Genomic DNA, 17,433 nt, shown 5'->3' on the forward strand with positions numbered 1-17,433 from the left:
ATTACCATCCAGCGGGGAAATGTGGCCAGCATTATTGGCACTCTTCTGACCTTTTAGCACAACTTGCCGTGTCGCGCGCGAGTCCATCCATACATCAAGCGCGACTTCAAGTATGGACGCGCGCGCGACAAGGCAAGTTGTGCTAGAGGGCTGGTGTACAGCTTTTACCAATTTACAGATTTCGGATAGGCGTTTAAAATAATGTATGAAATGATAAATTAAATTACAAAAACTACAAGTTCATTTGATCTTGGTTGCTATATACTTCATTATCTGAGAGACTTCTTTGTTTAGGCCAGAGTTTTATCTTCGTATTATTAAACAATGCTAAGATAACATTGATAACTTCTTGATTCGATACCAAATGAATTTCTGTTAATTTACTATTTGTGTCATTTCTAAGGAAAATTTCCTATTTTTGTAGCTAATGTAGCTTACCATAAGCACACCTCGGACACTGGCGATCAAATATATTGAACTAGCGACCCGCCCCGGCTTCGCACGGGTACTATACCTACATGTAAACCTTCCTCTAGAATCACTCTATCTATTAAAAAAAACCGCATCAAAATCCATTGGGTAGTTTTAAAGATTTATGCATACATAGGGACATAGGGACAGAGAAAGCGACTTTGTTTTATACTATGTAGTGAAGAGGCGCATTCCTAGCACACAGTCTTAGCTCGTGTAGGTAAACGCGTACTGTGCTTGTATGAGTGAAATATGATAGGTCGACTGTTCGTGTTTTTGACAGGCGGTAACTGTGAGGTAACCGAGAGGGGGTGGGCGGCACTTTCAGCGGGGAGCGGGAGTGGCCATACTGTACGGTAGTACTCTTTATTATACTGTGCCATAAGTGTAAGGACTGAGTGGCCGCTCATATTGGGTATGCAGAAGGCCGGGGCGTGCGACGTGCATGTCAAACAATTGAAGCTCATACAAGTGTCCTGAGTCGACGCTGCATAGGGTAGACGCACGCTCGCCCGCCCCGCTGCACGCCCCGCCGAACGCTCCGCTCCGAGCGTCCATTCACGATAGTACTCTACACCGTGTTTTTATCGTTTTCCGTTAAAATCGACATATCGTTAGGTTCGTTATCAGGAACCACCCTGTTTATCATACATACATACATACATACAATCACGCCTGTATCCCATGAAGGGGTAGGCAGAGCACATGAAACTACTCAAGTTTCAGTGCCACGCTTGGCAAATAAGGGGTTGACAGAAAACGAAATTGTTGCGACATTGCAGTGACAGGTTGCCAGCCTCTCGCCTACACCACAATTTAACCCATATCCCACAGTCTTCTAGGACACCCACGGGAAGAAAGGGGGTGGTGAAATTCTTAACCCGTCACCACACGACCACCCACCCTGTATCACTTTTAGTTAAATTCGCAAAAAATATTTTTTCATCGTTTTCATACATAATAAATGAATTAATTAGTGTGATTGACGGCACATGTCAAAACAAATAGCATTGGGAAGTGGTAAAGGCTGTCAAAGACGTGCTCAGTTTTTTTTTTTTAATAAGTCGATAACCGTAAGAGTTAAGACGCTAGTTTCTTAGAGAAATTAATTGTATTTGATCTAAAGAACGGAAATTTAACGGAATTTAATAAAAACAGGGTGTATATTATACAGTGACTCAGGCCTTAGACTAAGGATGTTGTGGCACTAACATTTATTCGTATGAAGATATAATCAAATCTCGTCTTTGTGGTAAGCAACGAGACCTTTGATTAGATTTTTTCTCCTCAATTTTTTTTAACATTCACCTTTCTTTGTTTCAGAAAACGATACGAAAACGAAGAATAGTCTAGTCAATTTTTTTTTTTTATACAATGAAATAGTTATTATTCTAAGCTGTAGTGCTATTTACTTAGCGCAGTACTTATTGTTTTTGTAAGTTGTTTTATTGTGATAAGTGAAGATGCAGATCCTCAAGGCGCGCCATATTTATTTGACGGCCAATCAGTTTCAAGCATGGAGTTGTGCAAGATCACGATATGCGAGCTCGGTAAGTACTAACAAACACGGCTGGGGTTAATTTCACATGCTATTTTCCACGTTTTACACTATTGAGTGCCATGTGTATTCCACTGAACACGTGTGCCATATGTCGTGCCGTGAGTGGGCACTACTAAAATTTGTTAAACGTGGAAAAATTCAATTAGGTAAATTGTACCAGTAATATATAGATAGGCTTGGGACTTTTGGATGCTCGCTATGGTTCTGGCATCCGCAGAGTCGCCATTATGTTAAAAATTATTTTTCGAAGTCAAAGTCAAAGCCTGGAAATAAAATATCTAACAACAATATCTCTATCCAATCTAACAACAAGCTATATTCACCACAGTTTTTTTGATGGGATACACTTTTAATATGGTTAGCAATAAATACTTTTTTTCCGGCTTTGAAATGAACATCACATAAAGAGCAAAATATACTAGACTTTTCTTCATCATATTTTAATTCCTGATACGGTTCTAACCAGGATTTAATTTCGCAAGTCGTAAAATTGTTCATTTTAAAATTTTGTTACAAATTGCGTAAACGATATTTCATCTGAACTGATAACTTATTACTTACTCAAGTGTTTTTATTTTTATTTGAAATAGATGTCAGTAGTCTGTCAAACAAAACACAAGTATCAAAGAGGATGCATAGTAAAGTAAATCGTAGGTACGTATATAGTATATATTATGCATATCGCGTCAACTGTGAACTTCGACACGTGTGTGTAATAGATTTGTGATAAAATTAATTGCATATTGTTATAGGTATACGTATAGATCATGACATCTAACATGTTTTATTTCCAGGCTTTGACTTTGACTTCGAAAAAATTTTTTTAACATAATGGCGACTCTGCGGATGCCAGAACCATAGCGAGCATCCAAAAGTCCCAAGCCTATATATAGAACCTTAAAGCATCCAGACGAGGGACACCTATAACCGACACAGACGGCTGTGGCCGTCTTCGGAGTATTCGGAATGTCTTGCCAAGAATGCCAAAGACTCCTAAAGCAGTCGACAGCTATGCAATAGCGACTTACTTTCAATGATGTAACACCAGCTGGTGTATCAGAGAATAGACGAAATCCAGAGGCAATGTGTTCAAGTCTCACCGAAGGCAGGCATTTTCCACTTTTAAAATCTATTCTAAGCCTAGTGGCATCGATTGCAGAGTTTCTGCTAATCAGAAGTTAAAAAATATAGACGAAATAGTTTCACAGCTCCGTGATTTGTTTGCTTGGCTGCATGACCATTTTCAAACCGAACTGAACTAGAACATGTCGCCAAGTCGCCATTACATCGTGGTCGAAATCTACCGGAAGGATGGTTATCATAATGTATTGTAATTTGACACCTATTTTATGTTACAGAACGCAAACAAACCGGTCGAATACAAACCCATAAGGAGCGTGCTAGTAGCAAATAGAGGAGAAATCGCCATCAGAGTGTTCCGAGCATGCTCCGAGCTCGGGATTCGGTCCGTCGCTATATACAGCGAACAGGACAAGCTGCAGATGCACAGGTGAGAGCGAGACAGACATATTTATGCTTACAGTAAGATAGAGACAGAAGACATACGTGCATGTTACATAGTTCTGAGTAGGGTATAGAGGAGAAATCGCCATCAGAGTGTTCCGAGCATGCTCCGAACTCGGGATCTGTTCCGTCGCCATTTACAGCGAACAGGACAAGCTGCAGAGAGCTGTGAGAGCGAGACAGACATATTTATGCTTACAGTAAGATAGAGACAGAAGACAGATGTCTGTTTCGGTATACTGGCTTCTACTCTATACATATTACATAGTTCTGAGTAGGGTGTAGAGGAGAAATCTGGAGAGGAGAGGATTCGATCCGTCGCCATTTACAGCGAGCAGGATAAGCTGCAGATGCACAGGTGAGGCCTTCTGCTTCCGTTGTTTATCCTCACTGCTGAAGGGTCGTGAAGACTTAGGTCGTGGTCTAAGTAATATACTTCGTTACTAGTCCTGGATAAAATCTGTCCTGGCCACCTCGTTCAATCTGCAGCAAAACATTCCTGTGTCGAGGGCAACGCAGATCGATATAGTTATTTAGGGCAGCGCGTATCTAGTCTGGCCCCGTAGCCGAATGGCATTTCTCCGACGCGAAACGAAAACGAAACGCCGCGAAAGGTAGTCTGGCTCTGTCGCGCCAATACGCAAGAGCGATAGAGATAGATATCTACGAGCGTTTCGTCTCGTGAGCGTTTGTGACATTCGGCTACGTACCCTGACCAGAAAGTTGGACTCTTGCCTCTGGCCTTCCGTCAGGAGCAACTTCTCTAAGTTGTCTTTTCTTGCGATGTGCCCAAAGAACTCGAATCTGGTCAGCCAGCGGCATGTGGTCCTGTGTTTCATTGGAATCCTTACTGGATCTAAATGGGTACATTGTTATGGTGTACGGTCTCCTCCAGCACCACATTTCGAAAGCATCGATGGCGGTCAGTTTTGTTGAAAGTACTACTACTGGCCTTAGCGACTATTTCAGACGATTTATGGTGCAATGTCCGAGAGACATCGTTTTTGATGACTAAAGAGACCTATGCGAGAGCAACATATTTTGTATAACACCGTATATTGCCTTGCCTTTAGTCAGGCCTTCAGGCATCAGGCAAGCATGTTCGCGTGATAAACGACAGGCTGTCCTTTTCACACTATTTGTAAGTGCAATAGGGACACACCGATGCGATAAATTTAGAACTAGTGTGTTGCTTTTGAAACGTCCAACATTAAGTGGTGGTGGTGAATCTTCGTTCGACACCCCTGCTGGGGTGTGAGTGGCCCTTTCCGCGCTGGGCGCTGTGGGGGCTGTGCAAGCGCGGATCCAGCTTCGTGCCCAGGGGGGGGGTCACGTGGTCTATTTGTATGACCAACCTAGGCTCCAGGGGGGGGGGTCATGACCCCCATGACCCCCCCCTGGATCCGCGCATGGGGCTGTGTCGGGGCGCGCCCCATCCTCGTGGGGCGGTCTGACGCCGTCTTTTTGGGGACGACTGGGCGATCCGGTGATTGTTAGCCCTACCGCTACCAGCCGTTATCCAACCTCGCGACCCTTAGCACCTAGCTTGAGCGGGGCCCGGTTTCTGGGCCGCAGTGAAGGCGACCGGCAGCTCGGGCTAGCCTGGGCGCGCCAACATTAAGTACCTACCATACCTGAGTCGAAAAATAAAGAACAACATTTTTCTATTTGAAATGACCAAATAAATTGAGAAAAACTGTTTTCTTTTTCAGACAAAAAGCCGACGAGTCATATATAGTCGGCAAAGGGTTGGCTCCAGTGGAAGCATACCTCAGTATCCCGGAAATCATCAGAGTGGCTAAAGAGAATAATGTGGACGCTGTCCATCCTGGTTATGGACTGTTGTCAGAAAGGTAAGTCATACGCAATATCATTCACTTGCAATTTTCCCGTAACATGAATTACTCCATTTCTCTCAAAAATCTATTTTTTTCTTATCATGCACGTACTGATGCGCCGACGGAAAGTTACCAAATTCGGAAATTTTCACATAGGAAATCTTCGGAAACTTTCCATTTCATAACTTTAAATTCCCTGTATTTTTCGTGAAATTTTCGTAAATTTTTCAAGAAATTTAAGATTTTTTGGTAAGTTTCCGCAATTTGTGCATCACTACATGCGCGCAATCCATATTTTTCCATCGTTTTCCTTTTTTATCTTTACTTATCTCAGAAACAATATTTGGTACAAGCTTGGATTTGAATCCATGATCTTTGGATTGATATTCACGCGTTCTTACCGCAGAGGCAGACTCTGTGGAAAGAGAAGAGTCACAAAATTATAGGGTCCTTTTCATTTCACAACTCTCCTCTTTCCGTATTGCGTATTGACTCTTCCAACACTTGCCCCCCAGTTGTCTGAGTACCTGCAACACAAGCCTTCTTGAGCTTACGCCTGGGACTCAGTCAATCTGTTTAAGAATGACCTATAATATTTATTTATTAGATATTTCATTTAATATTTGTCAACAGGGCAGATTTCGCACAAGCGATCGTGGATGCGGGCATGCGATTCATCGGGCCGCATCCCTCTGTGGTGCAAAGAATGGGAGACAAAGTAGCTGCCAGGAAAGCCGCTATTGAAGCTAGTAGGTTTTCAAATGCTTTCTTACGTAAGGCTTGAGTAGACGCTAGGAGCGGAGCGTTCGGCGGGGCTTGCGAGCATGCATCAGCAATTCCCGTCAACTTTATACATAGCCACGTCAGGAAATTTTAATTGATCCTATTTTGTTACCAGCATTTAGTAATATAATTCGACTTTCGTAAGATATCTACAGGATAATTGTTATAATTAAGAAAATAGATACTAGAGAACCTTAATGACGAAATAAAAGTTAATAAAATCTCAATTCATCAACAAAATCTTGGTAACAAAATAGGAATTAATAAAAACAAATTTAACTTTTCCCTTAATTTTTGTACAAGCTTTTCGAGAACTGCTGGCATCGACCCTGTACAGCGTCGACTCAGGATACTTGTATGAGCTTCAATTGTTTGTACGCCCCGCCCGCTGCACGCCGAATAAGATCGTGCACTCAGGCCTTACACTTACCCCCTTATTCATAAACGTTCCCTAAAGTTATCAAGCCGATAAAGTTCGTTTGTCCTTTTCTATCACACCAATACGTCGGAAAGGGACAAGCGAACTTAATCGGCGTGATAACTTTAGACTACGTTTATGAATATGGTGATTACACTTTATTTCACGTTAATATTCTACAATCGTTATTGTCTAGAATAAGTAGCAATTCGTAGATTTGCTTATTTTGTCGACCTCAGTCTCGCGTCTTTCGGCAAAAAATCTCATTCAGTTGATGTTTACTGGCATCTACAATATTAATCTCAGTAGGTACAGTCACCTGCAATAACATGTTGCTATTCGAAGGCCGCAATAATATCTGACACGATATTTTTCTATAGAACCATAATAGCGTGTCACATATTGTTGCGGCCTCCAAAGAGTTATTGCTGTTGACTGTACTGTATTGAGTATGTAAAGTTGGATTAAGAGACCCACAAAAATAGCACTTTGATATTTTAACTTTCTTTCACGAAACATTTTCCTTTGAGACCGAAACTTACCTTCAAGATCTCGAATATGGGAAAGTTCTGCTTTAATTTTATAAGTAAATACCTACAATATTGTCTTATTTCAGAGGTTCCCATCGTACCCGGTACGGACGGTCCCATCACAACCAAAGAAGAGGCTGTCGACTTCTGCAAGAAGCATGGTCTTCCAGTCATCTTCAAGGTATTTACAGTATTTCATATGGCGCGTAATTAGAACCAAGAGACTTCCTTGAAGACGGTACGGTTGCAAAATTGTGACACTTTGACCACCAGCCACCAGCCCACTGAAATGTAGCTTGACGGCGTCTAGACTGGAGCTGTCTGACTGCAGCTCTACTGGTAGGGTCGCCATGAAATGTAGCTTGACGGTGTCTAGACTGGGGCTGTCTGACTACAGCTCTACTGGTAGGGTCGCCATGAAATGTAGCTTGACGGCGTCTAGACTGGGACTGCCTGGTTACCCAGGAGTTAAGTGCACCGGTGGATAATTCCTAATACTGCCCTGCAACACGACCATGCATACACACAACAAAAAGACAGTAATACTCATTAAATCAAATGTTTGAAACAAAAGATAATCCAAAATGAGTCAAGGCCTCCACCATGCCGGCCCAGCCACGACATTGGTCTAAGCGCGTCAGCGGTGAGCGGCAGCCATACGTGCGAATGAAAAGTCCCGTCGCTGTGTCTCACTCCAATGTATGGCCGCCGCTCACCGCTGTCGCGCTTAGATCAATGTCATGGCTGAGCCGTAAGACAAGGAACTTTGCTAGATCGTGATCGGTATAGCAGCTTTTAGGGTCTCCCCAAACATATCGACACGGAATCTGCTTACGTCGACCAAAATTCGCTCGTTACTATGAACATTCGTTCAGCGTCTTCATCCTAACGAACGATTTTTGGTAGGTTCCGCGAGACCTGATTCCGCGTCGATAGGTTTGGGGAAACCCTTACCCACACCATCTCAAGAATTTTCATTTCATTTATTTTAGCATACATGAGCATTGTAGTGTTAACCAAAGCGCTTATATACTAGTCATCTTAACACTATAAATACATTATTATTCATTACTTATCAGTCTTATCACAAACTCAATGTCAAGTTCGATATAATATAAAGTTACTAAAATAATACAAATTTCTTTCTAAAATAGGAACATCAAATCTACCATTAATATATACATTATTTAGTAAATCGTCACTACTTTGAAAAAATCTCGTATCTCACACTGCTCCTCAAAGTTAAAACGCAGTAAGTCTATATGCATTGCATACATACTTATTACATTTTTCTTTTCATTGACAGAAGAAGATACAAGTTTTTTTCAAAGTAGTGATGAAATGTTCAAATATTTAAATTACACATAAATGTTTGTAAGTAGCCTCTGTGAACTTAATAAGAATGGATGTGTCGAAATGTTCGCCATCCTATTCATCAAATGTCGTTGAACGGATAGAATGGAGTGAATGATATCTTTTTTTTTGCAGGCGGCTTACGGCGGTGGCGGTCGCGGTATGCGTGTAGTGCGCGACATGGCCGAAGTGGAATCATCCTTCGAGCGAGCCTCCTCAGAAGCGCTGGGCGCCTTTGGCAACGGATCCATGTTCATAGAACGCTTCATCGAACGGCCTAGGCATATTGAAGTCCAACTGCTTGGTAAGAACCTTAAATACGTTACAAATCTGTCAGCCTTTGGCACACCTCGGACAATGGCGTTCAAATATATGATAGAAGCGCGTTCCTACACACAAACTCGTCTAGGTGAACGCGTACCATGCTCGGTAAGATACCTAGATCTTATACTCATATAATATTGTCTTCGATTAGCGCGATAGTTACTCATAAAATAAAAACTTTAGAAACGGATTAGGTATATCGCGTATAATGAGTTTATAATACATCTCGACGTTTCGAACTTTTACAGCGTTCGTGGTCAACGGGTTTAGTTATAACACAAAAGTACTCCATTTGAATTATGACCAAAAGGACTTATTTACTAGAAATCAAAAATTATTTTTATCTATGTCTTCCTGTATTAACCCTTGTTGACGTTCGTATAAATCAACGGGTCCTTTATAGCACAAAAGTACTCATTTGTTCCGTAATCGAAGGATAAACCTAAAGTTACTTTAACTGATGATGTAAATAAAAACTTAAATTTTTGTCCAATAAATAAATTTATCTGCCATTATAGTAAAAAAAAAAAAAACAAAAAAAAAAACTTAAATCATTTGAATGGTTGAATTAATGTAATGACGTGACGCAATAGACGAGCCCCCAATACTAATGGTTGAAACAATAAGGTGACGCAAGTATACTTATATATATTATTTGTATGTTATCAGTAAAAGGAACCATATTATCTTTGGCTAACGTAAATAACAATGATACCTCAATACAAATGCGACTTCTAAAGATATAAATGTTATTGAGTATAAAGTCCTTTTCGTCTGACGATAACAGACTTTTTAATAGTTTAGCGGATCTAGAGTATAATTTACTATGCCTGATACACTTTTTTATAAAATACCTAGCGAGACGTGGGTGTTCCAAACTCAAATGGAATTGGGCGGGACATGTTGCCAGGTAGAGTGATGGCAGGTGGACCAAAATGTTGACCGAATGGTGGCCGCTATCGGATGTAAGAAGCGCCTGGCATCCGTTGGCTCGTTACATGGACGACATTCGAAAAACTGCGGGGCACTCCTGGATGAGAACCACAGCGATAATTCGATTAGCAATATTATTTTCAGTACAGATGGAGTTTTTTTTATTTTGTATCGATGATGACACTACTGCGAGAATTAGCAATATTATTTTCAGTACAGATGGAGTTTTTTTTTACGCACTAGTGCGAGAAGTGGTCAATTTCTTGTCAGGTAGAAACTTCGGAGGGCCATTTGTACTGAAAAACGTCGTACGATAATATACACGTGCAAAAAGGACATTCGTAACTCGTGTCGATTTAAAACACTCCCTTCTTCGGTCGTGTTCTAATTTATTGCCACTCTTATCGAACTTTCTTTTTGATGAGTATAGGCCTCTCTTCTAATACGCCACTTCTCCCGGTCCTGAGCTAATCTCATCCAGTTAAGACCCGCAATAGGCTAGTTTTCTATACTTAAAATGTGTTATGCAGTGCACTAAATAAAGCACCACATAATTAGAAGAAAAATATGGACAGTAGTTTTTTTTAAACGTCAATATCTATTTATTAAGTAAAAGAGAAAGATATAAAGTAAATGAATTGACTGTGACGTCACTCCTCAGTATTTCATAGTAATTCCATACTAACAAGTCGTTTTGAAAGTTCATAAAAAGCTGATTTGACTAGTAGGAAACTAGCCTATTTTCCGGATGTTGTCCACTCACCGAGCCATCGGATGCCAAACGCTTCTTACATCTGTAAACGGCCACCATTCAGCTACAGATAGCTAATGATATACTAGCCTAGCGGTAAGTACGTGCGACTTTCGTGTCAGAGGTCGCGGGTTCGAACCCCGGCTCGCACCAATGAGTTTTTCGGAATTTATGTGCGAAATTTCATTCGATATTTGCCAGTCGCTTTTCGGTGAAGGAAAACATCGTGAGGAAACCGGAATAATTCCAATAAGGTCTAGTTTACCCTTCGGGTTGGAAGGTCAGATGGCAGTCGCTTTCGTAACAACTAGCCTACGCTAAATCTTGGGATTAGTTGTCAAAGCGGACCCCAGGCTCCCACGAGCCGTGGCAAATGCATGGAATTCCTTACCGGCGGCTATATTTTCGAGCTCATATAACCCGGCAACCTTCAAATCAAGGGTGCACAGGCATCTTCTGGACGAGCTCACTCCATCGTAGGCCACGTCTTTGCCTTTGGCTAGTCTGTGGTCAAGAGTGAGCCCATTTATAATTAAAAAAAACCGGCCATGAGCGTGTCGGGCCACGCTCAGTGTAGGGTTCCGTAGTTTTCCGAATTTTTCTCAAAAACTACTGAACCTATCAAGTTCCAAACAATTTTCCTAGAAAGTCTTTATGAAGTTCTTAAACATACGGTTCAAAAGTTAGAGGGGGGGGACACACTTTGTTTTCCTTTAGAAGCGATTATTTCTGAAACTATTAATATTATCAAAAAACCATTCTAGTAAAACCTTATTCATTTTTAAATACCTATCAAATAATATATCACACGATGGGGTTGGAATGAAAAAAAAATCTGTCCCCACTTTACATGTAGGGGGGTACCCTAACAAAAATTTTTTTTTTTCACTTTTTATTTTACCACTTTATCGCCGTGATTAATATACATATTGGTACCAAATTTCAGCTTTCTAGTGCTAACGGTCGCTGAGATTCTCGCGGACGGACGGACGGACGGACAGACAGACATGGCGAAACTATAAGGGTTCCTAGTTGACTACGGAACCCTAAAAAAGGAGGATTTATGACATAGTTTGATTGCAGGTGACAAGGCTGGCAATGTTGTGCACCTATACGAGCGAGACTGCTCGGTTCAGAGACGGCACCAGAAGGTCGTGGAGGTGGCACCCGCGCCCGGATTAGACCCAGAGGTATAACTTTTTGTACCTAACCTTTTGGTAGCGTATATACACCCTGTTTTTATTGAATTCCGTTAACTTTAAGGTGAAATGTAGGAGTGTTATTGAGGTAATGACAAGTCAAGACTCAGGGAATAACTGTTTGTTTATTTAGTCTAAAGGTGCGTTTAAACGGCGCGCGATAACGCGAGCCGAGCCTGGCTCGGCTCGTGATCCGGCGCGCCACGCGCCGTTTAAACAGCTACGCTCGGCGCGGCTCGGCTCGGCTCGGCAAAGTTCGCGCGATCCATCACTTGTCGGTTTAAGATCGTGCTAGCACGCGCCGTTTAAACGCACCTTAAAATTATCCACTGATGGGGAGTTATCATGCCATCTATTTCAAGGTAATGTGTTCTCATATTTCAAAGGTTATTTTTGTACTTAATATCATAATTTAATGATCTGTAAAAGGTCGCTCTCTATCTATGTGTGGGTGTATGACGCTGCTATGACTGTGATCTCACTACAAAGGAAGGATTCTGTAGTTCAAATACAATCAACTTCTCTAAGAAACTAGCCTCTTAACTCTTACGGTTATCGAATTATTACAAAAAATATTTAATTACTGAACACGTGTGAGGCATCCCTTACCACTTCCTAATGTTATTTGTTTTGTCATGTGCCGTCAAACACCTGACAGTGACTTTAATCTTATGATTAAGGTCCTCACACTAATTAATCTATTTATTATGTATGAAACCAAAAAAAAAAACATTTTCGAATTCAAGAAAAGCGATATACAAGGTGCCAACGTTTTTTGTGTTGGGCACAATATTTTTCGGTATATTTGTATACTTAGGATAGTAACTGTAATAAGCAACATATCAACAAACCTGCTTTACCAAATCACACCTCGGACATTGGCGATCAAAATATATAAAAGAGGCGCGTTTCTAGCACACAGTCTAAGCTCATGTAGGTGAACGCGTACTATGCTTGTATGAGTGAAATATCGATCGGTCGACTGTTCGCGATTTTGACAGGCGGTAACTGTGAGGTTACCGAGAGGGGGTGGGCTGGGCGGCACTTTCAGCGGGGAGCGGGAGTGGCCATACTGTACGATAGTACTCTTTATTATAATGTGACCAAATACTGTTAACAGTGGTAAATCGTATATGTACGAATATGAAAATCCGAACCAAACCAAGTCGTTAATTTGTTTACTGCCACATTTTATTTATAGATTAAGGAAAACTGTCGATTTAATTATATTGACACGAGGGACGAGCCCCCGTAATAATTGTTTAAACAATAAGATAACACGCTAATGAGCGGAATTATTAGTTTATTGGTCTACTTATTATTTTGATATCAAATTAATGTGAAGTAATCGGATATTGTTTTAATGGGGAGGAGGCTTTCCGCTCAGATGAAAAGTAATAAGCTAGTTTCCTACTAGTAAAATCAGCTTCTTTTTACGAACTGTCAAAACGATTTGCTAATATAGAATTACTATGAAATACTGAGAAGTGGCGTAGCGGGCAATTCATTTACTTTATATCTTTCTCTTTGACTTATAAAATAAAAATTATGTTTAAACATAACTGCTGTCCATGTATTTCTTCTAATTTCGTGGTGCTTTATTTCATGCACTGCATAAAATATTTTGTTTCCTTCCTTCCTATAGGAAACTAGCCTATTTTAAAATATGATGGAACACTTCACTTCTTTCAAAGTAAAAAAAATCGACCTGTATGTATGTATGTATGTTGGGCCTAGCATAGTGTAGGGTAGTGAAGTAACGAATTCAGCGGCTATAAAGGGATATGCAGAGCACATGAAACTAGTAAAGTTTCAATGCCACTCTTGGCAATTATGGTTGTTATACGAAGCCTATTTTGTGACGCCTAAACTACGCTGCCTGAAAAAAGCATCGTGTAAACACTAAAAAAATAATAGGCTTCGTCTAAATCAACCATTAAGGTACGGGGTTGAAAGTAAACGAACACATTCCACACATTTTTGCGACATTCCAGTGACAGGTTGCCAGCCTCTCGCGTCCGCCACAATTTAGCCCATATACCACAGTCGTCTTCTACTACTACTACGACTTCTCTAAGAAATGGGGTAGTGAAATACTTAACCCGTCATCACACGGGGAATGTAATACACTATTAAACGTTAACGTTATTTTACAGGTTCGCAAAAAATGACAGACTGCGCTGTGCACTTGGCCAAACATGTGGGCTATGAAAACGCCGGTACCGTGGAGTTCCTTCTCGACAGCAAGGGCAATTTCTACTTCATCGAGGTCAACGCTAGGTCAGGCTTTTGTTAGACATTCGTGCCTTGTCAACCATCAGTCCAGCGGACCTATGATGCTTGCAATTTTATCACTTAGCTACGTGGATAAAGCATCCGTCACGTTCTGGCAAGTATCAGTGTGAGAGTGATAGGTGTCTTATTCACTTGGATAAGGGATAAAATTGGAAGCATAATAGACCTGCTGGGTTTGGTAAACTTTTTGTAGTCATGAACACTTACGCAGAGATCTCAAAGAAAAATATGTGGAAAGAATTACATTTAGGTCTCATCAAGTACAATAACTGACCTACAGATGTAGTTCGAAAAGGGTTTCCTTCGGAAACGTTCGTATTTGTCATGCTAGTTCAGTCCATGTCGGTATATCTTGTACTGACACTGACTGAAATAGCATGACACGTTCGTACGTTTCCGTAACAATACGAAGGCAAATCTTTCCGCACTACATCTGTACCACAATAAGGCGAAGGCAAATCTTTTTATAAATAGTGCGCCTGATGTTTAACTTTACTTTAATGTGATATTATGTTATCATAATATTTCTATTTCAATATCATATCCTAATAGTTCAATTTATTCATCCTTACACCAACATCCTCCTATCATCCAATATCGATCATAATAGTTCAATTGGTCGATCATCATGAAATGATGTCGCCATGTGATGTCGAGAGTAGATGAGAACTGCTTCGGATGGATGTTTATTCTGTATTAAATAACAAGTACATGGCGTTAAATAGTATGCAGAGTATGCTATGCATGTGCGTAGGTCTGGTGTGGTACACACTACAATGACATGATTATGCCTTGTAAAGGTTTACAAACGTTTTTAATCAGCAGTATGAAATTTATGAAAAAAAATTTATGCTTGCGATGCGTCTTTGCAATACCGTAACTTTTTAAACAGTAGTGTTACAGGATGCTAGAAAATCTTGGGTAGAAATAGCTACGTTTTTCCGTGTGAGTAGTATCATCATCCTCCTTGCGTTATCCCGGCATTTGCCACGGCTCATGGGAGCCTGGGGTCCGCTTTGACAACTAATCCCAAGATTTGGTGTAGACACTAGTTTTTACGAAAACGACTGTCATCTGACCTTCCAACCCGAAGGGTAACTAGACCTTATTGGAATTAGTCCGGTTTCCTCACGATGTGTTCCTTCACCGAAAAGCGACTGACAAATATCAAATGACATTTCGCACATACATTCCGAAAAACTCAATGGTGCGAGTCGGGGTTCGAACCCGCGACCTCCAGAACGAAAGTCGCACGTACTTACCACTAGGCTACCAGCGCTTCTTCCGTGCGAGTACTAATTCCGTGGGAGTAGTAATTATCTTAATTTACAATTTTTAAAACTATCTTCTACTTCACAGTTAAATAATTTGACGTGTAAATAACTATCTCCCGCAGGTTACAAGTAGAACACACAATCACAGAAGAAGTGACCAGCATCGATTTAGTGCAGTCCCAAATCAGAGTGGCCGAAGGCATGACTCTACCTGAGCTGGGTCTGACACAAGACAAGATTAAGACACAGGGCTTCGCTATCCAATGTAGAGTCACCACTGAAGACCCGGCGAATAACTTCCAACCTAGCACTGGCAGGCTTGAAGTGTTCAGGTAAGGTCATAGCCCAGTGTTTTAGATGTCCAACAATAGTATAAGCACAGTATAATAAAGAGTACTTTCGTACAGTATGGCCGCTCCCGCTCCCCGCTGAAAGAGCCGCCCACCCCCTCGGTTACCTCACAGTTACCGCCTGTCAAAAACACGAACAGTCGACCTGTCATATTTCACTTATACAAGCATAGTACGCGTTCACCTACACGAGCTAAGACTGGAACTAAGGAACGCGCCTCTTTCAATATATGTGAGTGTGAGTGTAACTTTAATTTTAAGGTATTTTTTCTCAATAAATTGAAAAAAAAATACTTGCTTGCCTGGTCTTATATTGTCCCAGTACTGGCCGAAGACAATATAAAACACAGGGCTTTGCTATCCAGTATCGAGTCACTACTCGACGAATAACTTTTCACTAAATACTGAGAGGCTTGAAGTATTTAGGTAAGCTCATAGTTAATTTGTTAATGCACAAATCCAAGTGATATACTGTAAAAAAACGAGTCCCCAATGTCTTACAGTTATGTTAAGTCCAATAGGATTACAGTTATGTTAATTTTTGTACAGATCTGGTGAAGGTATGGGTATACGTCTGGACTCCGCTGCCACATACGCTGGAGCTATCGTGTCGCCTTATTACGACTCGCTGCTAGTGAAAAGTAAGTAAACTCACGGATATAAGCGGCAACCCACACTCAGGCGACGCGAGTCGTAAGACGCGGAACTCAGTACATTTTGTATAGGAATGCCGTAAGACGCGCCACAAGCGACGCGGCGCGCGCCTCGAAGCGAAATTAATAAATAAATATTAATAAATATTGAGGACACCTTACACAGATCAACTTAGCCCCAAACTAAGCAAAGCTTGTACTATGGGTGCTAACCGACGATATACATACTTAAATAGATAAATACATACTTATATACATAGAAAACATCCATGACTCAGGAACAAATATCTGTGCTCATCACACAAATAAATGCCCTTACCGGGATTCGAACCCAGGACCGCGGCTCAACAGAGAGGGTCACTACCGACTGAGCCAGACCGGTCGTCAAAAAATTTAAAAGTTAAATATGGTAGTAGACATTTCATAACTCCCTCGGGTGAATGACTATAACTTTCGCTCCGTCTGCATTACCGTGCAAGTGTGCTGAAAACGTCTTTTTGCTCTATATCGTCATGTATCATGTTTGAATAGACAACTGTAGCAGTGGCGTGATAGTTTACGAGTAAATGAGCATTTACGAATATTCCTCACAATGTTTGTAACCGCTTTTTTATGTCAAAATTGTGTAAAGAGTATTATAGAACCATTAACTTTTACTCTACCTAATAAATTACTCTACCTACAGTATTGACGTTACTCGATTTTAGTAATGCATTCAATACTGTTGACTTCGACATTCTAGTAGGTATACTGCAGACGCTTAACATATCTCCTGAGGCACTCGACTGGTTTCGAAGCTACTTAAATGGTCGTCGGCAATGTATCAAAGTAAATGATTTTCACTCATCCTGGTGCGACACGCTGGCTGGCGTACCGCAGGGCGGCGTGTTGTCCCCTTTACTTTTCTCTATATTTATAAACTCCATTACCAATAACCTTTCTTCTCATTATCATCTGTATGCCGACGATCTTCAAATTTACTCACAAGGTAAAGCTGAGGATCTTCCATCAGTCATTAGCTGCATAAACAACGACTTGGCGATAATCTTAAACTGGAGTCTAAGTTTTGGCCTTAAAGTGAACCCATCAAAAACCCAAAGTATCGTCTTTGGAAGTCCCAAACTATTATCGAGAATCGACCTTAATGCTCTGCCTCCAATCTACTTTGATGGCGTT

The 17,433-nt window shown here is 41.0% G+C and overlaps 1 protein-coding gene across 1 annotated transcript in view; it reads left to right on the forward strand.

The window, feature by feature from the left end:
• Positions 1 to 1,805: 1,805 nt before the first annotated feature.
• Positions 1,806 to 17,433, forward strand: part of LOC125235109 (pyruvate carboxylase, mitochondrial) — a 52,244-nt gene continuing 36,616 nt past the window's right edge. Inside the window, 10 exon segments of the mRNA XM_048141542.1 lie at positions 1,806 to 2,021; positions 3,391 to 3,542; positions 5,269 to 5,409; positions 6,028 to 6,143; positions 7,212 to 7,306; positions 8,614 to 8,782; positions 11,570 to 11,678; positions 13,843 to 13,965; positions 15,377 to 15,586; positions 16,154 to 16,244. Of these exon segments, the coding sequence (XP_047997499.1) occupies positions 1,935 to 2,021; positions 3,391 to 3,542; positions 5,269 to 5,409; positions 6,028 to 6,143; positions 7,212 to 7,306; positions 8,614 to 8,782; positions 11,570 to 11,678; positions 13,843 to 13,965; positions 15,377 to 15,586; positions 16,154 to 16,244 (1,293 nt within the window). The 5' untranslated portion in view covers positions 1,806 to 1,934.

This window comes from Leguminivora glycinivorella, chromosome 17, assembly GCF_023078275.1.
Source record: "Leguminivora glycinivorella isolate SPB_JAAS2020 chromosome 17, LegGlyc_1.1, whole genome shotgun sequence".
Classification (NCBI taxonomy): domain Eukaryota; kingdom Metazoa; phylum Arthropoda; class Insecta; order Lepidoptera; family Tortricidae; genus Leguminivora; species Leguminivora glycinivorella.